Source organism: Neospora caninum, chromosome VIIb (genome assembly GCF_000208865.1).
Source record: "Neospora caninum Liverpool complete genome, chromosome VIIb".
Lineage (NCBI taxonomy): Eukaryota > Apicomplexa > Conoidasida > Eucoccidiorida > Sarcocystidae > Neospora > Neospora caninum.
In genome coordinates, this window is record NC_018394.1 from 137,221 (window position 1) to 161,543 (window position 24,323).

At 53.0% G+C, this 24,323-nt stretch overlaps 3 protein-coding genes across 3 annotated transcripts; 2 read left to right on the forward strand and 1 right to left on the reverse strand.

Moving 5' to 3' along the window:
* Positions 1–2,099: 2,099 nt before the first annotated feature.
* Positions 2,100–6,161, reverse strand: NCLIV_023950 (Pre-mRNA-splicing factor CWC26, related; the record flags this gene model as incomplete). The annotated part of the gene is made up of 6 exons (XM_003882589.1): positions 2,100–2,162; positions 2,474–2,583; positions 3,064–3,197; positions 3,465–3,604; positions 4,072–4,207; positions 4,648–6,161. 6 exons carry the CDS (start codon positions 6,159–6,161, stop codon positions 2,100–2,102), a joined length of 2,097 nt encoding a protein of 698 aa, XP_003882638.1.
* Positions 6,162–11,007: 4,846 nt separating this feature from the next.
* Positions 11,008–18,814, forward strand: NCLIV_023960 (Myb, related; the record flags this gene model as incomplete). The annotated part of the gene is made up of 7 exons (XM_003882590.1): positions 11,008–11,265; positions 11,724–12,971; positions 13,378–13,514; positions 13,963–14,074; positions 14,868–15,022; positions 15,657–16,100; positions 16,531–18,814. The coding sequence occupies 7 exons, from the start codon at positions 11,008–11,010 to the stop codon at positions 18,812–18,814; spliced, it is 4,638 nt and encodes a 1,545-aa protein (XP_003882639.1).
* A 3,273-nt stretch (positions 18,815–22,087) lies between these two features.
* NCLIV_023970 (conserved hypothetical protein) lies at positions 22,088–22,342 on the forward strand (the record flags this gene model as incomplete). The annotated part of the gene is made up of 1 exon (XM_003882591.1): positions 22,088–22,342. The coding sequence occupies one exon, from the start codon at positions 22,088–22,090 to the stop codon at positions 22,340–22,342; it is 255 nt and encodes an 84-aa protein (XP_003882640.1).
* Between the last annotated feature and the right edge of the window lie 1,981 nt (positions 22,343–24,323).

Below are 24,323 nucleotides of genomic sequence, written 5' to 3' on the forward strand. Positions count from 1 at the left end.
CACGTTTTCTCCCTTCTTGTCCTCGCATTCGGGGCCGCGGGAGCTATGACCCCCGTTTTTCCTCGGGATGCTCGGACGACCCAGCAGACATCCCTATCCTCCAAAGAAGACCTTCGGCGTTAAACTTTCGATTTGTTTTCACAAATCCGCCTTTCTTGTATGGAGTTTTCAGCAGTTAAGAGGCGCTCGTCATATTCATTTCATTGGTTTCTATTACTGTGCAGGGGAAAGCCCACCAACTACGGGAGTTCAGGCCTTGCCGTGCCAGTATCGAAACTGTGGTGATGCGTGTGGAACTGTGGTGCTTAGTCACTCATTTCCTTCGAAAAAACAAGTTTTCAAGCCATGCAGGAACAATGTATCATGAACCAATGGACACCCAAAGCCCCGTTCGACATTGGCCCTCGTTTGTTAACGTTACTATGTTTTCCCTAAATCAGAGTATCTGTGTGGTGAATTCTCTCCTGATGCCGCTCATCGTGTTCAAAATTCAAGTCCTCACTTGTGCAACGCTCACCGAATTCGTGGTTAATAGCGCCTCTTCCTTGACCGACATCTTGGCGTTCGGGGGGATTATGTATTCTAGAGGAGCTAAGCCTTCCACGAATACGTCGCACATGATTTGTACTGAAACAGCTATTCACAGATAGCTATCCTCCCGTAAATTCGAGTAACCGTATTTTCTCTCTTGGAGCTGTACTGTGAGACTTAGTCGCTCACACTATCGAATCAAAATGCGGCAATTCCTGCTTGCGTTTTGAACGCAAGCGCAACAGCAGCATGACTGGAGGGCGTTGGCAGGAGAAACATATCTTGGACAGGCAAATACCTAGCAGACATTGCAGTGTTTAAATACTTCCTTTCGCTGTTACTGTGACTGTCTTCATGGAAAGCATTATTTTCTTGGTATGAGGGTGAAGTCTCAATAACGATGGAACTTATTCGAAAGTCGCGTACATTCCTGAATACGTGGAACAGTAGATTGTGACGATGGAAGCACGACAGCAGCGACAGCACTTCCATGCAAAAGAAAGTGACGGTCCTCTCGCAGGACAAAAAAAACGTTCTGTGGCCAACCCTTTTAGTTTTAGAAGATCCCCTAGTAACGGATGGCCCTATCCCGTTTGCAGGCTGCGTTTGAGCGTTCCTACTTCCACCAAAACGAGAACTGCAACGGGGCGTGGGTCCCCTGTAGACCCCATACACAGAAGCGGCGCATTTCAGTTTCAAGCAACAAACGTTCCGTACTCGAAACTATGTTCTAGTTTAGCAGAAACGTTTGACTTCCGTGTGCGAAAACGGGTTCTTCGAACATCTTTCAAGACTGTGGAGAGCAGATAATAGATCGACTACTTTATCTCTTTTAACACCACGACTTTACCTATATATATATATATATATATATACATATCTGTATGTATTCGCAACGGTTGAGAGGTGTCACGTATTTGTGGAAGGCCTGCTTTGCAGCCAGCGGTAAGGGTTGGCGTTGACATGAGACTCTCCTTATGATGAACATTTTGTAGCTTGTGTCCAGCGTGAGAAGCATGACAACCTGGCAACACAAAAAACGGCCCGATTGTCATTGTGATCAAGTCCCACTCCTGCGAAGCAGGATTGCGTGAGCGAATGTCACCCGCACGATCGGGTTTTCTGTCATTGTTCGGACCCCAGATGGAACGTAACCCACACTCCCAGAGCTCAACACTGCCTACCTCGAAAAAAACACCGCCTTGGAACAGTGCGTTCAGGTGTATCCGCATGGGGGCGAACATCCGTCCACGTGACCCGTGACGCTTCCACATGTCCCTGCTTTCGCTCCCCGTTTCCAGAGACAACTCGAGGTGCTGCAGGCGCAGAGTCCCTCACTGCTCTTCTCCACAGCGACACTTGCAAATGAAGCTTTGAGTGTTTGTTGAAAGTTAGAGAATCACATGGTGTGTTGGAGACGCCAGATCATCGCGATTCGGTGACGCAGTTGTCTCCCCGAAAGAAAAACTGAGAGTAAAATAATAAAAGACGCAGAACGTTACATGGGATATTTTTGGTAGAGGAACCGTACTCCAGCAAATACCTCCGCTGCTCGGGGACAAACGTCGTCACATGTCGGCGACGTTGTTCATGTGGGCCATGTGAGCTTCCAGCTTCTTCCGGTTGATGGCCTGCATGATCACGCATTCCAAAGAGCAACCGATGCGTCATCTGGTGATAGAAAAGCAGCGACGAAGTTGCGATTCTCTTCCCTCTCCTATCGTGTACCACCGAACTGAGACGCAACTCTGCTAGCGAGCCCCGAGCCGCGTGTGCCTCTCTCAGCTCTTATTCTCGGACAATCAAGACGCAAAGTGCACCTACCCAAGAGCCGCAACCCACGACTGGAGCTCAGCTACCACGTTGCGCCCGACAAGAAAACCAGATTCCAGAACGGTACAAACTCAACACGGGAAAAGCCCGACCTCGGCCCCCAGCTCACCTTGAGACGGCGATCCTCATAACCGTTGCCTCGAACGACACCGTCCCACCGGTAGCCTGGCAAAATGCCAAAGCGATTTCGTGGTGCATCGTGGGGGCACTTGGGATGCTCTGCAACGCAAATTCGAAGCGCCAGAAAGGCGGAGACAAATTGACCAAAAACACACGGAACAAGAGCAAAAATAATACACCAAAAAGGCTCCGTTCTGTGACACTCACACCGTAGCGTCCACCAAGCAATCCACAGGAAAGCACGCGTCTCAAAAACTTTCAGCCCACCGTCCTCGAGAAAACAGGGATATAAAAGCGATGTCGCCCATTCTCGATAAAACCCGGGCGCTGTACACGCAAACTCGGAAAGACAGTGCTCACTGTTCGGCTACAGAATTCGCTTAAAACTTTATCATGGGCAGTCCCCCCTCGACTCTTATTTTTTCGTTACGTAGTTGATCACAGTGAAGAAATAGTGCTCTGTTGTATCGCCTATTCCATTTCACATGCCTAAGACGGTTCTGAGGGTACGAACAACTTGAGGAACAGTCCAGCTTAGAGGAGCACTGAACCAGCCTCTGTTTTACTGTCCACCCTCACCTTTTTCCTTCGGCCGCTCGGGATTTGCGGGTGTCGTTGGACTCTCATCGGCCTTCTGAGGGACACGATTCATGGGATCTTCCCACCGAGATCGGTCTTGAAGACTTCGGTCGTAATCGTCGTCAATTTCATACCTGGAGAAATGCCAGGTAGGTGGGAACAAGCAGGTACATACAAGCATGCACAAACATATAGGCATACGTGCTTGCCTGCGTATAAGTCCAGGCATGCAGGTGGGTATGGCAGTATACCCAACATGCACCATACATACGCCGCTTCGTAAATCGACGAAAGAATAAACGCAGGAGCCTATCCAGCTCTACACCCGCCAAGCCACTGCAGGAGTCAGTCCAGGTAAAGAGTTTTTTCAAAGGAAGCTTGGCATGCGCTCTTTCCCTCACCTTGCCAGTGGTTGCTGTGCAATTTTGGCCTCTTCCTGCGCCTGCTTCTCGCGGGCTTCTTTCTGCACAATGCCTTTGCCCCATTCAAGCTCCGGTGGGGGACTCCGCTCCTTCTTTCGCCTCTTTCCTCTCTTCTGGTCCTGGAAAAGGCCAAACACACGTGAGATGACACGGCGCAAACCACCATTGATACTGGCCAAGAACGATTCTGTCGCTCAACACTCGATTGCTGTACATATGGATATCCACGTGTACCGGGGCTCAATCAATGTTCAGTTGTGTGAATCCACATTTGCATAGCGATACACACATTATCTCCTGCATGTTTGATACTCTATACTGACGTATTCACTTTGCAAAGGTAATTCACGTATGCAGGCGAAAAAAAACGGTGTACGGACTCATGACCTAATGCTGGCTCGAGAAGAAAGGCATACACACACCGCTGCCGTTTGTATCTGCTGATCTCCCAGCACATCACTGAGTAAAGGTTTCTACGAAGAATTCAAGTGGTCCGAAGGCCCGGCGGACCAGCCGACACACGTCTTGGAAATACCTGGAAATAAAACTGAGATGAACCTAGGTGACCGACATTCGTTGTCCGTACCTGAAGCTCTAGCCACTCCTCCTCAGTGATGACTCGACCCTGCCTATCACGGTAGACCACTTGGCGAACGACTTCTCGGGCGAGCAAGTCTTTCGTTAGAAGACTTGGCTCCTTCTCTGACCCGACACCTGAGGCTCTGGAAACAGCGAGGAAGAAACGCGAACAGGAGGCAGAGTGAAATGCAAAGGCGAGAAACTCGGAAACTCAGCTGGAACGGAACACAACAGCAAGAAAGGAGGCAACAGTGGATGGAGAAAAAAAAAACAGGACAGAGAAGCGTTGCCAGAAGGAGGAAGGCAAACGTGAGCCTTTGAATGACCGGCTTTCTCAAAGTCTCTCAAGAACGTGACTGGAGCAGCAAGAAAGCCGTAGCCTAGAGCATGAACAGTCTGACGAAAAGACAGATTGAAGACGACAACGGAGAACGGCAAAGGCGGCTTTGGAACTGAAGCGGCGCGAGCGCGTCCGAATCAGGTTGTTTCCGAAGCCTGACGAAGACGCGTTCACACAGGGAACGGAGAGACGAAGAATTGTAACAACGCTTCGCATGCATGCGCACACGTCAGACGTGCCTACCTGTAGTCGTCAAGGGTCAAGAGACCCGTTGACTTTGGCCCACTATCGCTCCGTTGCTGCATTTCCTCTCGTCCTGACGTCTCATTACCCTTTCCCCAATCTGTTGTTCGTTTGCGGGGCGGGGACAGGTCGTCTGTGCGGCGTTCAGGCGACCGAGCCTGGCGTCCGGCTCTCGCGCCGGGAAAATGCGAGGAAGACGAAGCAGAAGAGCCGCGAGCATCACTGGGGGCTGAAGACGGAGGCCTCCGGCGAGGGAGCGACAGATCTTCCAGCTGCCCTGACCTGGGCGCTGCGGCCCCTACAGAAGCCGGCTCGCTCCCCTCTCTTCCACTTGCTCTTCGAGGAGACAAATCCCGATCTCGGCCTGCGTCTGTGCTTGACTGCTTGTCGGCCCCGTCTCGACCTGCAGAGGACTCACCACTCCTCAGCGGCCGCCTCCTGGGAGGAGATAGGTCCTCTCTCTCCGTTTTGCCTGACACTCCACCTGCCGTCGATGAGGTGACCGCGTTGTCCTGCGGTGTCCCTGGGCCAGGCGCTGGCGACAAGGATCTTCGATTCGCCCCGCGTTCCAAGCTTCCTCTCTCGTCTCGTCCTTTCTCTCCAGAGTGGTCGCGGCACGCCGGCAGACCCCGCGAGTGGGGTCTGCGTCGCGGCGGAGACAGGTCCGGTCGCGCGTCAACTCCCAGACTGTCGTCAGTTTCGGCCTCGGAGCGCGGCTTCAGACGGCCTCCAACAGGTGCGTTGAAAACAGACAAATCGATGTCATTTTGTTTGACAGAAAGAGACCCTCTAAGCCCCAGTGCGCGGCCGGAACTCGACGCAGAGGCGCCACTCTTTTCTGTCCACGCTCCCTCTGCACATGCATCCGCACCACTCCGCTTCTTCCGGGACTCGTCGTCCTCCCGGCCGGTGGTGTCTCCAGCGTCGCCGCGCAGCGGGGCGTCTCCGTGTCTCTTGCAACCCTCGGTCTCCTCGAAGCCACGTCGCCCGACGCCAGTTTTCGGAGAAAGGCCCACTTCCCTCGCTTCTTGGTCTCGCACAATGGCGTGCACGCGTTTTGCCTGTAGCTCATTGAGCGCGACGTTTCGGCCATCTGCGTCGACGACAACGATCTCCTCGTCTTCCTGGTGCTGTTCCGATCCGTCCGAGTCAGACCCGTCTTCCTCGTCCAACTGATACGCATACGCCTTCCCCCTCGCACCCATCGTAGGACAAAGGACGCGGCCAAACTGGGCAGCATCGAAGCGAAGCGAGCTCGCCTGGCGCTTCCGAGAAGGCGCTCTCACGTCGACCTCTTCCGAGGCGTCGTTGAGGCGAAACCCGGTCATGCGGCTCGTTTCTGCCGATCCTGGCGTTTTACTTCTCTTCTTTTTCCCCTCCTTCGCCAGAGAAAGCGCGCCGCCGTCTGCCGCAGACCCGCCCTTACCCATGTACTTCTTCAAGTAGTCGAGCTTGGAGGCGCTCGAGGCCGACGACCCCGAGCTGGCGGTTGGCTTCTTGGAAAACGGACTCATCTTGAACGCCGCAAAGATGGGAACGAAAAACGAGAGTTTCTCTCCAGTGCTGAAGAAGACACAATCACGCGATAGAGGCGTTGCCGATTTGAGGGGAGGTGTCTAAGGAGAGGTTCCTTCGGTTGCACGAAAAAAAGTGACAGCGGAACTACCGAACAACATAGGAGACGAGAGATGTGCTCGACTGACAAAAAGAAAGAGCCTTGCTGTTCCTCGTAGTTAGACCAGGGGGAGGGAGCAAACAAAGTTCCTTTCCGAGAGCAGACGGCCGGCGCGAAGGCTAAAGAGAGGGGAACAAACGAGAAGAGTTCAACGTCACGATGTCAAGGGAGTCGACGAACACGTCTGAAAAGGAGGGAGAGATGGTGTGGTAACTCTCTCGCAGGATGCTGAGGCAAAAGGCGCACCTTCTCTCCCAACAGCCTCCTCAGCCTGATTTGGGAGATGCCGCCGACGGCAATACGTGCGCCCTTGCACGACAGCAACGATGCAGAATCCCCCCCAAAAGAGATATCTCCAGCTGCAGCGCAATATAGCGACCGCACTATGTCGAAAATCCCTTTAAGAATGAGACAGATAACGAAGCGAGAGGGTCTGACAACTGTATCCGAAACGAAGACCCGGCCGCACATGAAAAAGCCGAAGGACGGAAAGACGCCCTGTTTTCATAAACTGCAACTGGTCTCGGTGACCCCCGGTACCGTCTGTCCACAGCCAAAGGCGAAAACACGAAGGCGTTATCCGTTGGAGTCTCCATCCAAAACGCGCTCTGCTGACTCTTGATACGGGGAAGTTTGCGAGAAGCTGTCCAAGCGAGGCCGCTACTTTTTGCTCGACCAGCGTTGCCACCCGCGTTCATTTTCCGGGCGGCACAAGGCCCAAAAGACACACGTTGTTCCCGCGAAAAAAGCACATTCCAAAGTGACTAAACGCATTCGAGCAGCGGCTGTAGATGAGAAAGCAGGACTGCAGCACATATCAAAAAATAAGGAAAGAGCCTGGTGAAAACAGAGAAGCGTGGCAAGGAGAGCCGCCGACACACGCTCCAGCCTAAAAGCGTGTGCCTCTACCCCTCATCCGGGAGCTCTATGTCGACAGCCACAGCTTCCTCGCATTCAGAAACACAGCGGAAAAGACTTCTTTATTTAAAGGATCTGATGATCAGAAAGTCGAGGCATTTTCCTGTGAAGCACAAGTCCTGCTGATCAAGTATCTGTCTACGCTTTTACGGTGCGGACACGGCTCGAAAACTTTGCATGCGGACCGCCATGTATGCGAAGAGTCGAACCGGGTTTTTGCCGTTTTGCATCCCATCCCCTTCATCACCCAAACAACGCCTTTTTTCAGCAAGTGGCTCTTATAGCCAAATCCTTCAGGCTGCAAGACAATGTCGTGAATCGTGAAGAATGCGGAGAATTCTGCAACTGAGCCAGGCGCCCGTACCCGTCATTTCCCTCCGTGTAGTCGCAACAGGAGATGCCCTGCCGGTCACCTGCCTTTAGAGTGCTTTAAAGAAAGCAAAGACACACAAGAACCAAGCAGCTGACTGGACGATAAAAAGCGTGAGGAGGGAGCGTCGATAGTGTAATCACCTTGTCTGTTGATCCTTCCAGGGTCTACCCGTGAGGGCGGTGATCCAACGAAGCACTCAAAACAGTACCTGTTTTACACGTGAGTCCGTTTGTGTCTATGAAACCACACTGTCTGGCTCTATTCAAGCGTACTGCAGACTTTTTTGTCATACCTTGGTCTAAGTCTACAGAGAACTGGCCCCATGGGAGCTGTGGCATGGTATCATGGCACTGCTCCTCGCGACTGTCGCTGGGATAGCACCTGCAGAGTTTGTTCTTGAGGGAGTGAAACGCGGAGCAATTCTGCTGGAGGCAGACTTACAGACTAAATGTATATGTTCATCATGTCATGATTTGTCCATTATTGGGAGTAGCACGGTATTCTCGTGCCAAGACGGCGCACAGGCGTGTCAGCAGTATGTGGCAAAAATGGCGGCGGTTAGGACGGGCTCTTCAAAGTTCGTAAGGTTCATGAGTAACATCTCTCCCCAAAATAAGCAATTTGACTACAGATCTGTGAACGCATGTACCAATATTCGCATATCAAACTTTCTTCCTCTGCTGCTCCGAGGAGCTCCAGCAATTTAATCCCCGGCTGTCCATCCCGTCTCGAAAACACAAGCATCGGCATGTTCCAAGCTTGCCAACTATGCTAACTAGATGGGGCGTCTTCGCAGTTGGCGTAGCGACTTCTGATACAATTCAACACCAAAATGTTCCTTATCTTTTGTTTTTCGTACCGAACCCAGTTGCCGCTCACGCGCCCGTGTCGCAGTAGAGGCAGCAGGATCACTTCGGCACCTCAACAAAGAGTACCGTGGTTCACCCGCCTTCCAAGTTCTTTCCATCCACCGTTGCTTCGGCTCAAGAGGCAAATTCGACAAGCGTCTTCAGTCGCATATCACGGGGCTATAAGTGGGACCACATACCTTCACCTAATCGAGGCTTCGCGAGCCCCGATGCGGTTAGCGAACCCGTCACGGCGCTGAAGATGGAAGCATGAGCAAGAAAATCGGGCTTCAGTTTAGTTTGGAGGCTACGCTCCCTGCAGGGGCCTTTTGAACGCCGCCTATTGGCTTCAGTGTATGCAGGGTTTTTACCCAAGAGAACAACGACAACAGGATTCGTGACGCTCAATACACAACACATTCATGCTGTCCAGCTTCTTGGTACCTCGTTTTCCTCTGCGTTTCCACCCTCAAGGGTGTATGCAGCGGCAGATAAGTAGGGCAGGAAGGTGCAATAGAAATTGGCCACCAATCTTCACATATTATTCCTCTACGGTTTTCGCAGGATGCAGTGTGCTAAACGCACGAATCCGGTTCCTACCGGCCAGGGAAATACGCAAGGCCAGCACCCTCTTTGTGTGGACGCGCGTCAGGAAACCACCGATCGAAGAAGGGTACGCGTCTGTCGGACAGCGCTCCGGGGAAATCTGAAGAGCGAAAAAATGATACAGTGCTGTGGCCCCAGTGGTCTTGGTCTTGCCTGAGACTGCATTCTCGGTCTTAAAGGATGTTCGGGAGCTGCTTGAGAACCACCTCCCGGACCTGTCTTGATTGACTTGTGAGGCTTGTTTTAGGTACGATATTTGCCGCTGTGTGTCGTTGTGACGAAGTTCATTCATCGGGTTTGTCACAGAACCGCACACCAGTCAAACTACGGCGCAGCAGCTAGCAGTGGTGCCTTGGAACGATAGCGGATCCTTTGTAACCGCAAACTCGCAAAGTTCTTCCGGTTTGGGAACAAAAGACGCCCTAAACCGCACTGTTTTCCCGGATTCAGAACCGATATCAGACCGAGCCCGCCGTTTACGGACCAAACACCTGGGACAGGAGGATTGCTAGTCACTCGACTCGAGAGACGCCGAGCTGCATGCATTCGTTGCTGCGTGCGCGAGTGCATGCCCTACGAAGACACGCCATTTCACAATGTCTGCTCAAACATAACTTTTGTTTCAATTATGTTACAACTCTTGAAGTGGAAACAGTTGCGGAATGCCTTAAGGAGCGCATGTTTTTTCAAACCACCGCTGAGCGCTTAAGGAATCCAATCATTCAGGTGACTGCATGTACCCGCTCTGCAGGTAGGGCTTTCCTGGAGATCCAGCGATGGGTGTTGTTCAGCTTGTCGTCGTTTTGCCCGCACCTCTTTCGAGTCGAACTTTTTCCTGTGTTTCCAGGTGTATTGGGAGGCTGTGTCGCTTCCCACAGAATCAAGAATTAAGTGGTTTCGGCCACGCTGTGTGTGCTGCGTCTGCAACGGCACAGAAATCAGAACAGTTCTTGGATGTCTCCCCCTGGGCAGAAAGTCCCTCTTCAACTCTTGAAAACTAAATGCCTTTCTCATCTTAGGCAACCTCTTGGGTTTCTTTCGCAGTGTGCGTGGATCCAACTCCTTGTCTCCCGGCCGTGGTCCCGAACGGAGGCGTCATGCCGTTCTGCCCTTCCGCTTGCCCCGATCGTTTCTTTCTGCGAGCATGGGCAGCTCCATTTAAAGATAGCTGGAGACGTGCTTGACCTTTCTCTCTTCTCTCTCTTTTCTCCATGTATTTCCCCTTGTCTCCTGGTCCGGGATCCTCCTTTTCTAGTCTGCAGCCTTCTGCCTTCGTTTCCGCCAGAGACCTACCGCCCTCAGGTGTCCATACACAGCGAACACACACTTTCCCCGCCAATGGCGCGCCTTCTTCACTTCAACCACATCATGTCGTTTCCCCTTCCCCCCACGCTAACGGAGGGGAAGCAAATTCTGTTTCATGTCTGTCTCCCGCGTCTGCTTCGTCTTCGCCCGCCTCGAAACCTAACCTTGCTCTGTTGAATCGACTGCCTGAGAGAGAGGCGAAACTCGTCGAGCGCTTTGCCGTTTTGTGTCGGCTGGAAAGTCAGATAGAGGCTCAAGTCGCTCGCCTTTCTGGCCTCCGCGATCGCTTGCTGGCGCAGAACTCTCGGCTTCAGCTGCAGCTGCAGCAGCCCAGGCATCTGCGAGGCTCTGAACGGAGAAGACAGAGAGAGCGAGACGAAGATGGGGGGACAGAGAGTGAGGGCGAAGAGGGCAAGTCGATGTCCCTTCTTCTCAACGACGCTGGCCAGCCTCTCCCCAGCAATTCAGACGCCATTCACATATGGACTCTGCGAAACCGCCTTCAGCACTTTGCGAAAGGCAGCAGCAGAGCGAAGTTGTCGACTGCAGCCAACAAGGCCGGCGCGCTGGTGTGTATGTCCACGGCAATAGGGAAGCAGGCGCACAGAGGGAAAGGAAAGGATCTGGGGAAGAAAATGAGTTCTCTTCTCGCGAACTGGGACAACGCGCGAGGCGATCCGGGGTGGAGCAGCGCTGTCCTGCGGTGGCAGCTTGACAGGCTCAAGGTGAAGAGAAGACGGCGCGTCAAAAAGGAAGAAGAGGAAGACGACGAAGACGCAGAAGGGAAAACGGACGAGCACTCGGAGAAGGAAGAAGAGGAAGAAGGCGAGGGATTGCTGCGAGAACGGATGGCGATGGTGAATCTGCGGGTCTTCAAAAGTTTCGTCAGGGAGGTAAGAGCCAACGAGCAAATGTAGCAGCATGGCGAAGATAAGATGTGTGAACGGTCGGGATATAGGTCGGACACCTGGAGGGGCCGCAGGGCGCTTGAGAGGATTCAGACGTTCTTCTATTCCCTGACTGTTTCCTCGCGATAGCAGTGCAAGAGCTTGCGCCCTCTTGTGATGCATGGCCCGCCTAAGGGGACGAGATCGTCGCTCAACGAGTTGCGCTGGCCTGAAGCTTGCTGGACTTCTTGCCTGCTCACGTGAAGCTGCAACTGTTCGAGCATTTCCTCGTGACTCGTCGTTGTCTTTCTCCCCGCTCTTTCATGGTCTCCCGTGTTCATCCTGTGTCCGTCTCCTTCATTTCTTCTCTTTTTTCTCCTTCCTTCCGTCTCTGCACGTTTCTTTTCGCCTGTCGTGGGTCATCGCTCGCGCGCTTGAGGATTCCGTCGGTTCATTTGTGTCAGCTGTACAAAACCCTGGTGTCCATTCCGATCCCGGAGCATGCGGTTCGCGCTCTCTTCAACCACTGTCGCCTCCACCCTTCGCTCTCCCTCCCAGCCTCGCCTTCCTCGGCCGCTGAGCTGGCCGACGAGTCTTTTCTTCCCATCACACCTGGAGAGCTTCATCCTTCGAAGCTGCTCTATGCCACTCGCAGTCTTCTTCTCGCCTGGCAACGTCTTGGCGTGAACTCCGCGTCGCTGTCTTCGTCGGCCGCGCCTCACCACCACGCAAGTTCGTTACCCTCTAAAGTCCCCAGTTTCGCAGAGGTGCTCCGGGCTGTATGTACAGCGGTCGCTGCATCCTTGCCGCAGAGTGTTTCGTGGGCATTCACGCCGTCGGAGTGTCTCTCCAACTTCGTCACCAGTGTCCAGCCCGCTGACGCGTCTATCTCGCCTTCGCTTCTCACTGAGGGCAGCAGCGCACAGCATCGTCCTCGCGACGCCTCGTCTCCGCCGTCTCCGGCCATGTCTCTGTCCGCGGAATCTCGCGAGGAAGAAGTACAGAGCGCAGACACTGCGGGGCTCTCTTCGTGGAGGTATTCGTCTTTTTCTCTTTCCAGTTTGTCTCGAGAAGGCGGGCAAGGCGCGGATTCGCCGGGACACGATTTCCGGCTTTTGGCGACAGTAGAAGATGCAATCCTTCGGGGTTTGCGGCAAGTTGTCGGAGGCACTCAAACCGGCGAAGCACCAGACGAGCAGGCGGCCGCGGTCGGACCCGGTGGGGGGACTTCAGGAAGGTCCGCCAGGCTGCGTGATGATAGAGAATCACTAGTCGCCGGGGAACCGGCGGCAGCACTCGCCGGTGCTTCGGCAACGCACGGGCGAGCAGAGAGGGGTGCGGAGACTGCAGACGCCTCTGGGGGCGGCGAGAGTCTACTTTGTACCGGGCGCGCGCTCGATCGGGAGATTCGAGCAGCTTTGGCGAGACCCGACAAAGTTCCCGTGCTCTATTTCGCGTCTCTCTTGACGCAGCCAGTGCCGCCTTTCGCCGTGTTCCAAGTGTACCTCCACCTGAAAAAAAGAAGCACAGAGCAGCACGGCCTCGTGTGCCATCGCAGATGGTGGTCTCCCGAAGAAGACGCAGCTCTCCTGCGCGCCGTCGACACCGTGGGCGTTCAACAGCGAGGCGCGGGGAAGTGGATGAAAGTCGCCGCCCTTCTCCCTGGGCGCACCAACAACCAGTGCCGAGCCCGGTACCTGTATCTGGCTGTGGTGAGTTTCGTTTTTCGTCTTTCCTACAGAGACTAGCCTCTGCGGCGCACGCCACGATTCTCCAGGCCACCCCTCTCGCCGACAAAAATGGAAAGGAAACATCTTCAAGTGAAGGACACAGAACCGAACTGTGTTCCATTCAAAGGCGTCGTGCAGAGCGTATCCCTGTATACGTATACATGTATATATATATATATATATACATATATATACATATATGTATGTATATATATATATATATGTGGGTGGATGCAAATGTTAATTCTTTTCTGTTTTAGAGCGGCTGTTTTTTCTAGGTCCGCGCGCAGATGTGTTCACTCAGCAGCATACGGGCATGCGCATTCGCGTGCCGACCCGAGTCTCTGGAGATGGCGTCTTGGTCTGCTGGTTTCCTTCTTTGCGACAGGAGGGAAAGCGACATGGCCTTTTTTCGGCTTTGGAAGACCTCCGACTGCAGGTGCTTGTCTCCTGCTATGGCAGGGGCTCTTGGGGCAAAATCGCGAGGCATCTGCGAGGCCGGACGGAGATGAAATGCCGAGAGAGGTTCGTCCATCTCTTTAGATCCTCCGGAGGTCGTCCAGCTTGTACCTTGCCTCTCGTTACTTCTCTCTGCTCTTTCGTCTGTGGGCGTTGCTGAATTTTTGTGAGAGCAAAGGCACATTTTGAGAGAGCATTCATAGGTACATGTGGGTCTGCATTTATGTCAATGTCTATCTAATCGTACGAGTATATATATATAAATATATATAGAGGTATAAATATACATCTACTCAGGCTACTATCTGGGTACGCTACACACGCACATATATGCATATATATATATATATATGTATATATATATGTATATGTATGTATATGTAAAGGTGTATATCTCCTTTATCCCTGAGGGTCTTGGTGGTTCTTGGTTCGTCTTCAACTGAATCAGATGGGCCGGAATGTTTGAATCGCCGTTGCACACGTCGAGTCTCTTGTGTGTCTTGTCTTTTTCAAGATATGAAAATTGCTTGCACGACGAGGTCAAGTCGCTTCTCTGGACCGCTAGCGAGATTTCTCTCCTTCGCGTTGCAGCCGATTTTTTCCACCAGGACTGGCAGGCCGTTGCGGTAAGGGCCACTCTTGTTTTTTTTGTCTGCTCCGTTCCGTGTCTCCTACTCTTTGCCTTGCCGTTCTTCCTGGTGTCTCGCTGAATATGTACATGTCTGTGCGCACACACACACAAGCTGTCTCTGCCCGTGTATATTGATGAATTCATCTATGAGGTTGACAACGAGCTGTTTGGATCTAGCGTATTTCGACCCTTGTTTCGGGTCTTTTTTTGAGGCCCGAAAGCTCTCTTCCCTCGTCGTCTCAGATAGTGTCTCTTGCCCCCTGCCATTCACTCGCGTATCTCAAGCGAACAAGGAGTTTGTGGGGCTCGCGAGGCTCAGAGTCTCTGCCCTAGCTCTTCTGTTTTCTTTTTCGGTTGCTCACTGTGCTGCGCTGTGGTGATGGCGCGTGTCGCTTCCGCAGGTCTTTCTAGCCTATGTGTACCGGGTCATGTTCTATTACGTTGCCACAGTTACGTTGGTAACTCCTGTGAAAAGCGGACACCCCGTACCACCTCCTGATGCGCCTTTTAAAGTGAATAGAAGAGTGTAGCCAAGTCGTTCCACTTGGTTTCTGAAGCGCATAGCCGGAGTCCTATTCAGTAGGTGCTATAGCATGTCTGTTTAAGTGACGTGCGTGTTTTACAATTCCAATCCGCGGAAGACTGGGCTGTGTGAGAGAGCTAAAAGCGTTGGAGTTCAGTATCCTACGACGCTAAAGTAGAGACGTTAGCGTCGAACGTACACAACCGAGTATCACCTTCGTTTCCATTCCTCTTCACTCCCCCGGGCCCCTTTCCTGCTCCTCCAGCGCGTGATTGGCGGTCGGCCTGCGCAGCACTGCAGAGAGAAGTTCGCCGAGTTAGAGACGCAAGCAGAGATGGAATGTGCCTCGATTCGCTTTCTTTCGCTGCCGTGGATTCCTGGTCAGCCAAGAGACGACCTGGAAGCTGAGGGGAGCATGAAGTAAGCAGTGACGAGGGACCACTTGACGAGAAAGCAAATGGAAGGCAGAGAAAGGCGAGAGGGCGATTGCTGCGTGCACCGGTCCCTGCGTCTCCCGTCTCTGGTATGTTTAGGCAGGCGGGAGTCGTGATCATTTGGGGCCGCGTAGGAATCTCCATCGCTCTTGCGCCTCGTGGCTTTCTTGTGAAAATCCCCAGCATCCTCGTCCATTCAAGGAGTCAATGCATGCAGAGGATGGCAGACGCTCACGGACTTTTCTCCGAGCGCGGCCGCGTAGCTGTCGGGAAAATTCAGACGGAAGGCTCGTTTCCTGTAGTGTCGTGTGTTTTTTGTCAAGGCCGATTGCTCCCCTCAAACACGACGAACACTGTCTGCATGCGTTCTATGCTCCACTTTTTATTTCGGCTTCGTGTCCGTTACCATCCCGTCCTAGCACCTGTTTCTGTCTATGCAGTGCGCAAAAAGGCCGTTCCTTTTCCTCTACCTTTTCTTTAATTTGTGGCGAGTCAAGCGCACTCCAGAGGACCCGCGCTTTGCTGCTCACCTTTTGCAGGGGCGCTGCCTTTCCGCACTGACCTCGCTCTGTCGTTTTCAATGCGTGCCACGCATTTGCCTCTCTCTGGTGTTTTCTCAGTTTCGCCCTTCATGTTGGAAGCGAGGCAGACCCGACGCCGCTTGATGGGGCTGTATACCCACTGCTTCACCTCAGTGGAAGCTGGACTACGTCTTCCCCCTTCAGGCCGGCTGTCGTCACGTGGGCTCAGGCTCATCTGGGGTGTCTTCTTCGTCTGTTCGTCTCTGCCTGTCCACATCTCTTCCCCGATTCTGTGCGCGAGGCAGCAACTCGCCGCCGACACTCTCCGTCGTCTGCGTCCCTTCCCATATCCCCGGGGGAGGCGCCCGGAGCACAGGAAGTCCCTTCCCTTGAGGCAAAGACGAGAGGGGAGACCCGAGAACTGAGCGTCCGACAGAGGCGGACAGACGTGAACGGCACAGGAGAGCGCGAGAGACAGTACCAAGGCATCGATGGAGGTCGGTGGCCGGCCGAAGCGCGCTCTGCAGCAATCGCGTTTGCCAGGTACACACCCAACGCATAGTCCTGGAGCGATACCTTGTCCAACTGCGCTTCAGTTACGCATCTATACATATATATATATATATATATATATACATAAAAACATACATACATGTATGCGGTGGCAATGCATATGTCATTCCATTTTTGCATAATACCTATACACATTCATATATATATGTCTATATCGTTTGTAGGTGTGTACGTTTTACCTGTTCCTCGTGTTTCCGTAAATGTAAATATTCGGTGGACGTTTTATATAGAGGAAAGCCCGGCTGGTTTGACGGACGCGGGCCACAACTGCCCACCACCGCACTCTCGCTGGCCAGCCCAGAGAGACACTCGCAAACGGAGCGTGTGTCCCTTTCTTTGGAAGCATAATCGTGTTCTTTGTGCTCCGGTTTTCGTGGCTTGGCTTGATGGTCTCACACAGGTATCTGGAGGGGCTCTACACCCTGCTCGTCCCCGCGTCTTCTAGTGCAGGCTCGGCTACCTCGGAGGACCGCGGTCTTCCTGCTTCCGACGCTGATTCCAGGCTTCTCTCAGTCCCTCAAGCAGGCCGTGAAGCTCCTCTGCACCAGGGAGAAAGTGTGGAGGCTATCAGCCGCGAACCGTCTTCGCCCTCGTTTCCTGCGCGGTGTTCAGAACGGTCCCAGTCTTGCGCCTTCTTTCCGTCTTCTGTCTTAGGAATGTCTCGCGCAGGCGCTCCTCTTCCGTCTCTCGGCGACCACTCTCCACACGCTGCGCCCCCGCGTCCCCCGGCTTCTGCGCCTGCTCAAGTTTTGTCTGAGGATTGCATGCACGCCTCGGAGGCACGGCAGCGGCCTCAAGCGCCTGGGGCAAGTCGCGCGGCTCCTGGCGTGTCCCCCCCGGACGCGTTGGAGCGGCCGGGCGACGACGCAGTCGCGTGTCTCTTCCTGCTCTTCGCGGTAAAGAAATGCGTCGCCTTCGGCTTAGGTGAGCATGCGCCGCGACTGCTGAGTTTGTACAAGAAGGGGGTTCGCGAATGGGGGCTGAATCCCGCGACGCGGAGCCCCGCAGAGGCGTGTGGAAACAGCCGGGTGGTCCAAATGGCGGGTTCGCGTTTAGGCCCGCCAGGGCCCTCCAGTCGGTCCAAGAGTGCACGGGAAATCAGGGGAGAGACCGTGGAGAATCCGACAGACTTTCAGCTGGCTGTTCCACAAGATTTCCCTGAAGGGGTCTCTCAGCCTGTTTTGCCGGACCCGAGGCTTCCCGCCGACGTCCCTCCCGCCGCTGCGGTGGGTCTCCTCCGGTGGCTAGCTTTCTCCGGTGCGACTCTTGTCGAAGCCGTGAGAGGCCCGCGGGCGAGTCGGGCACCAGCGCGCTCGGCCACGCTGGAAAGGCATGTCGACGTGGCAGCTGAGAGGGAAAGGGTTGACCTGGTGCCGCCGAGTCCAGTGTCTGCAGAGCCTGATGAGGCGCAGGTTTTCGCGGGGTCGGCAGGCACAAGTGAGAGAGCGCGAGGCCGCTCTGTGTTTGGCGAGCTACTGGAGTTCGTGTCTCACGAACGAGGACACAATTCTCTCTCCGCTGGTCCCGCCAAGCGCCCCTCTCTCAGGTGTCTTCAACAGCGCCCGTTGCCGGTGGCCCTGGTGGAGGCCGCGACGCAGGCGGCAGCGGCCGAAATGAAACTCCGGGGGCTGGACCGAGAGCCTTCTCGAGGCACTCCAGGAAATGGGAAAGAGAGAAACAAGCGCAGGGTCCAGCCGTCACGTTCCTCGTCGGTCCCAGATTCGACAAGCAGGCGCCTGGCGAAGGAGAGGGAGATTGGCACACAGGGGGCTGTTTTGGGGTCAGAGTTGGGTGAAAATCTCAGGGTCGAGGACGAGCGGTCGGAGTCCCAGGCGGCTGAAACGTTTTTTCTCTCGCACTCGGGAGAGACGCACGGGTGTGGGGCTCCCGGGAAGGTGAGACGATACTATGCAGAAGTGTCTAGCAGGCACATCTCTGCTCGAGTCCAACGACAGGGAAGGCCAGGGCGAGGCAGAGGGGGGCCGGGAGGAGATCGACGAGAAGGCTCGGACGCGGCTGCGAGGCAGAGCGGCGAGGTAGAGGAGATGGGGCAGAGAAGAGACCGGGGGGGGAGCGAAAGCAAGCGAGGGAGAGGTCGCGGCGGCAGAAAGGGAAAGACACAAGAGGGTCATCCAGCGCCAGGACGCCGTGGAAGAGGACGAAAAGGAAAACCAGGTGAGGTGCGTGAGGCCGCGGGGGAGAACCCGAGTGGCCACCATCGAGTAGAAGACGGGGCAAGCGATGAAGATGGCGCGTCAGTCTCGCGACTGGAAGAAAGACTGGTGGGGACGGAGGCACGGTGCGGAAACGATGACGGGAGGAGCAAAGCGGTGGAGCGGCGGCGCGCCATCGTAACGGACGGAAGAGACGAGACAGGCATCGAGCGAAATGCTCAGAAGAGAAGAAACCGTGATGTGGGGAAGAATCGAGATGGGAAAGAAATGAGCCGTCGTGAGAGACTCGCGGAAGACGGCATCGCCCAAGGTCTGCCCATTGGGCGTGCAGGAGAGATTGATGTGTGTCAGATGTGCGAGAGAGCTGTGGTAGGCCTTCCACTTCAAGACGGGAGGACGGGAAAGAAATTTACGGAGGCAGAAGCGTACGCGATTGCCAGTGAAGTCGCAGCGAAACTCAAGGCAATGTGCCAAGCGCCAACATCTGCAGACCAAGCTGCCACTCAGTGACGAACAGAGTTGTTTATACCTTGGATATACGTACACATGCCTACACAAGCATACGTGCATATATATATATATATATATATATATATATATATATATACTTGTATTTGTCGAGTGTCTCCCTTAAGTTCACGCTTGACGGGGGTGCAATGTAGAGCGGCGGGTACGCGTCCATTGGGTATACTACAGAAAACATAGTGTTCTTTATGGCGCCTCATAATTTCAGGGGGACGGAGAAAGGTTCCATGAGCCGCAGCAAGAGCTGCAGTGGATTTAATGCCAATCTAGGAGCCACTGCCTGAGCACGAAGGTGGGATTCTCTCTTGTGAAAGTCTCTGCTGTACGTACACGCAGGGAGCAGCTGAGGTTTGTATAGGGTCGCGAACTGTCGCCCGTTGGCAAGACCGGCGTGCGATGCAAATTGTTTATCATCTTTTGGAAGTGTTCGCCCTTATAGCTGTGCATGTAGCCTGTTTTTGAAGATCGATCCTCTGTTCTGCTAGCTGTTCACATTTTTCGCGGACGTATGCCTGGTTTCTTCAAGACGGGCATGCGCGAGACGTCTCTCAGTCGTGCCACTGAGGTCATACATCTGAAGTGTTTTTTCGCACAAACAATGGATGGACACGAAGGCGTTGAAACGCACAATGATTTGTTAACAGTTCCTCTTCTCTCCTGCCACCAACTCAAGGAAAACGTAGAGTCCCCGATTTTCAGGAGAACCCACCGCGTGACATAAACGAAATGTTTAGGCAGTGCTAGAATGAAACTCAAATACCGGTGTTGCCGCTGATGTTTCGTGGAGATACAGTTAAATTAAGCGTCTCCAGCGCTGATTAGAATTTGAGCGGGGTACAGTTATGTTCACACACTTTTCCAATAAAGAGAACACGTCAGAGAGCGAAGCGTACACGGGGCTGTAGCATCAGTGCAAGAGCGCGATTCTCCCGAGGCCACGCATACTTTCGGTGCCAGCGGAAACCACTGTGGAAAGGAAAGCATGGTAATGGTTCTGTCATTGTCTCTCAGCAAAACTCGCAGAGTGCTTGTGCGACAAAGGAGCTTCAAAGTCGCGCGTCACCAGGAAGCTTGCGTGGGACTTGCAGTGGTCTTGTATTTCCCGCACAGCGAGGGATCTCTGGCGATGTTTGGCGGCTGGCGATTAGCCAAAAAAAGCTGAAAGCGCAGCTGCTTGGGATTCCTCAGGACCGCCTCATTGGCAAGCCTTTATCACATGAAGAAGTCTGGACGCCACACCTTTTCAGACATGAACAGAATAGTCTGCCGATCTGCGATCCGTCGCGTTCTTTTTGCCTACTCGAATGCCGGAGTTGTCTGTCGATCGTGTTATGGATATTATGGATAGAGGTGAAACGCCAGAGACACAACTGTGTGTTTTGCTCCTGAAACGTAGAAAGTTTCGTCAGTGCGATTCGCAGGTCACCATAAAGTTGCCGTTCCATTCGCGAATCAGAGACGAAGAAACTCTATTCAGATTCCGGGAACGGGCGCTGCATGCACATGTGCAGCGTGCGGTCCTGTAATCTTCCCTTTTCTTTTTGCAGCGCCGAATTTCCCGCGCGCTCGAACGTTTATGATGCGCCATGTACCCATTTTCTTTATGCTTTTGCCTCACTGCCTCTCCAGCATGATAAATCCATCAACGGAGAGCAATGTAGCTACCTTCTGGCTCTTCCGCGTGCGTTTTTGGTGAACTTCGCTGTTTGCATGCGTCCACGAAACCCGGTCTGCCATCTCGTACTTTTTCATTCTGTTTCAAGCAATGATCGTGCAGAAGGCCTTCATCGGTCCGACGTTCAGACTATCGTGTTCCCTGTTCCGTCTGGAATTCCCGTGCTTCCGTTTCTTGTCCTTCACTTCTGTCGTGTGTTCATGTCATGTGAAGACAGAATAAAAAATCTGTGGGTCATCGTTTGTTCTTTGATGTCCAGAAGGGGAAGCGCTCATTTCTTTTTGAAAAGCTTTTGTGTCAGTAAAGGGCTGTCTATTGCGGTTTGAAGCTGGTTTTTTTGAGGCAGATGATGGACAGTACCAGCTTTGACGACTGTCCCGTTCACTAGGGTCAAGTGAACACGAAGCGCGCACGTAGTGTTGTTAGCGCTACGGGGACGTACCAAATTGTAATGCCTTGGAGCTCATTTTTTAGTTCACTCGAGGTGGTCTTACCTGTGTTTTCTTATCTGCTGCAAATCTTCTCTACTCCGTGTGTTCCGTCTCCACTCGTTCCCTTCAGTGGCGTTCCTGTCACTGAATTGACGCATTCATAAATATGTTTAATTGTATCTGTGGAGTGTACTGAATCGGCGATGGTCCTACTCCGAAGTTCGCGCAGAGGGGTGCTACCAGTTGTTTGTAGCAAAACAGGTAGATATGCGCAATTCTCTATGTGCGGCGTTCTGGATAAGATAAGGATATTTCATTTCACCCTTGAAGTTTCTCCGATGCGTATAAAGTGTCGTGAAAGGTCTTGAGTACAGAGAAGGAAAGAGGCGAATTCTAAGGCACTAGCAACTGTATAGATTTTCGGTTTCTCCGGCGGCTCCATTTTGTCTCTCTCCTTCCCTCGGGCGCTGCGCACGGTTATACTGCAGCGAGTTCATCCTCGTGACGCAGAGAGGCAATGCTTCCGGGATGGGCCTGAGGGCCGCCGCATTTCCTCTCCTTCACGTTCAAAGTGAACTCTGGCAGGGGTGTCGACGGAACACGTGGTTCGGCAAAGAACTCGTAGAGCGAGCGGGTCTTTCACACAAGCACGAACGAGCTCTGCGCCACCAGGGAAGTATGTGTGAGGCATTCTCGTATCTATGGAGTGTCAGAACAAGGCTGATACACGGATGTATCCATAACACTCTTTCATATCCCGTTTTAGGGGGCAGAATACTTTCTGTCAGGCGTGCAGCAGCCGTTCTGTTTCTGCCGAGAGCCTCCCCTGTCGGAAAAAAGTTGTTCAGCAGCCGAGCGTTTTCACGGGACAGTTTGCTTGAACCTCAGGCAAAAAAGAAACCAACCGACACGCAAACAGGCGGGGAAGAGCGAGGCAGAGATTCACGCGGAGAGAGTGGTTCGCAGAACAATGTAGTGTCTGGCATTCCCCTATCGGAAGTGAATTTTCGTTTTTGTCGGTCGTCGAAACCTGGTGGGCAGAGTGCGAATAAAAGCGAGACAAAGGCAGTCCTAACAGTACCACTGCAGTCACTGAGAAAATACATCAGTGGCGACCTATTGAAAAAGGTGGAAGAAGAATTCGGTCACTGGATGAATAAGAAAGGAGAACTGGTGATCTCTAGTGAACGACACTCGTCACAAGTTGACAATAAGAAAGAATGCCTGAGCCGCTTTTCTGAAATGCTCCAGCAGCTGCGCGACCGGCCGGAAGTTACAGGTGGGAAGAGTCCTCGCGAATTTAAGAGCGAGGAGTCCCAACTCAAATATAAAGCCCGGCTAATCGCCAGTAAGAAGAAGAATCAGTACAACAGACAGTGCCACAGCGTGAACAGGAGAGACTGGTAACTGAAGAACGCCACTAACTTCTGCGAGAGCCACAGGCATTTTACTGCGTTTGTGCGTCTCACAGCAGAACAAGGGGTGTCATCATTTCAAAGTCGGTCATAAGCTACTGTCGTTATATCTAGTTGCGCGTTTTGTATGTATTGAAATGTATAAATACACGCATCTGAAAAGAGATGTGCGCTCACTTTCTTGAGTGATTGACAAAGAGCGGGACGTATGTGGGTCTGTTACCCCCAGCGAAGGATCCTTTCCTTTTTTCTACGGATCACGTGCGTGCGAACCTGTTATGAAAAGCGGTTCCGTTGAAACGTGTCTGGGCAGTACGTGGCGTACAAACAACCTCAAGTTCCATCGGCGACGAAACCGTTGCACAGCCTATTTTCTCGCTCGAAGCGAGTCCTGATTCCGCAACCGTCCGCTTCTCCAGCAGTCTGCCTATAACTCTGAAAGTCACGACGGACGCCTGTCAGCCATGTAAATATGAAGCACAGGCTGGTGGGGAAACAATGATTTTTAAAATATAGCAATTACTGGCAGTCGGGACGGCATGCATTACGAAGAATTGGGTCACTGCTTTTGATATTGCCAGTGTAAGTGGGAATGGGGGTTTGTGGCCCTTCACAGCGCCACCGTTCTACGGCACGCCACGGTGGCCATTCGACACCTTACACGTAGGGCAACGGAACTCTCAAGAGTGCTCCGTGTGCTCAGTCGCAGTATCTGCCGACTACGATCGGGGAACATTTAAGCTTTATTCCGTAGGAAATACCAGGTGTAGCACGACATTGCTTCAGGCTGTACCGTGACATTACAAAGAGTTCAACTGCCACTGATGTGCTATCTTACGCAGACTTGAGTTCTCTAGATCGTTCACGCAAGAGGCACTTTAGCCGCAATAGTCTCATTGGCAAAGCAGTAGCGACTAAAAGAAGATATTCGAGTCAGTGTAACGTGGTACGTATTTTCTGAGGAGAGGACGACAGCTTGTTAATGAAAAGATGGAGTCTCTTCAGTGTCCGCAGCCCCGGCTTTTTATTTGTCTTCCTCTGCACCAGCATCTCAAGTGTATATGTCTGTATTCACGTCTGGGATGAGGGAATCTACACAGTTCAGCTATGTAGGAAGAATCGGCCAGTCGTGCAGAAACACCATCTGCCGCAAGAAGAGTACAACGACGACAGCCTATGGCTTAGCAGTTTGGCCTTAATTTTATTTGTCCTCAGAGCTACATGTTTTTGGGACCTCAGAAAGACTGGCGCCTCAGCAGCCTCTGACCTGACATCTATCAAGTCCCAGCAGGTGTTTCCCTCATAAGGCGATCGCTGCAACAGTGCCGTGTGGGTCCACCGACAAGGTTCCCTCAGCCTCAATAAGCCACCGAGACTCACGCCATCGTCTGCTGTTTTTCTGCAGTATAGGTTCTTGCCTGCGAATCCCTGAGACTAAGAACAATGTCTGGCAGAGTTGTCACCGACGAGCTCATCGCAAAACATGAAGTATGAAGCCGGCGCTGTGTGGCCGCAAGTTTGGTGGTCACTTGTTCACGAGCGTACATCGTGGCATTCTTCGCATGCGTTGCAGAAAACAGAGATAACTAAACGCAGCGGCAAATGGAATAGTGTACCAAACATTTTCGAAGTAGCTGGGTACGATGAGTAGCCTCAATAGACTCAGTCAAAATAGCACCATCCCGTAAGCCGCGGGATAGCGCCGCGCTCTACTGACTGTCCGCTGTGGCATGAAAATGATTGATTCCTTCCACACCTCTTAGTTACATCAGTATCAAGCACCAGACGCCTTTTGCGTCTCCGACGTTGCCGTCCGTTCAATGCTTCTTTTCCAAAAAGATACATCAATACGGAGAGGCTTCCGCAACTCTCGCTCCTTGTTTTCCTGTCGCTCTATGTACACATGTGCTGCAGAAGCGGCTCCGACGATGCGAGGCCGCAGCAGAGGAAGAAAGGGCTCAAGTTCGGAAAGC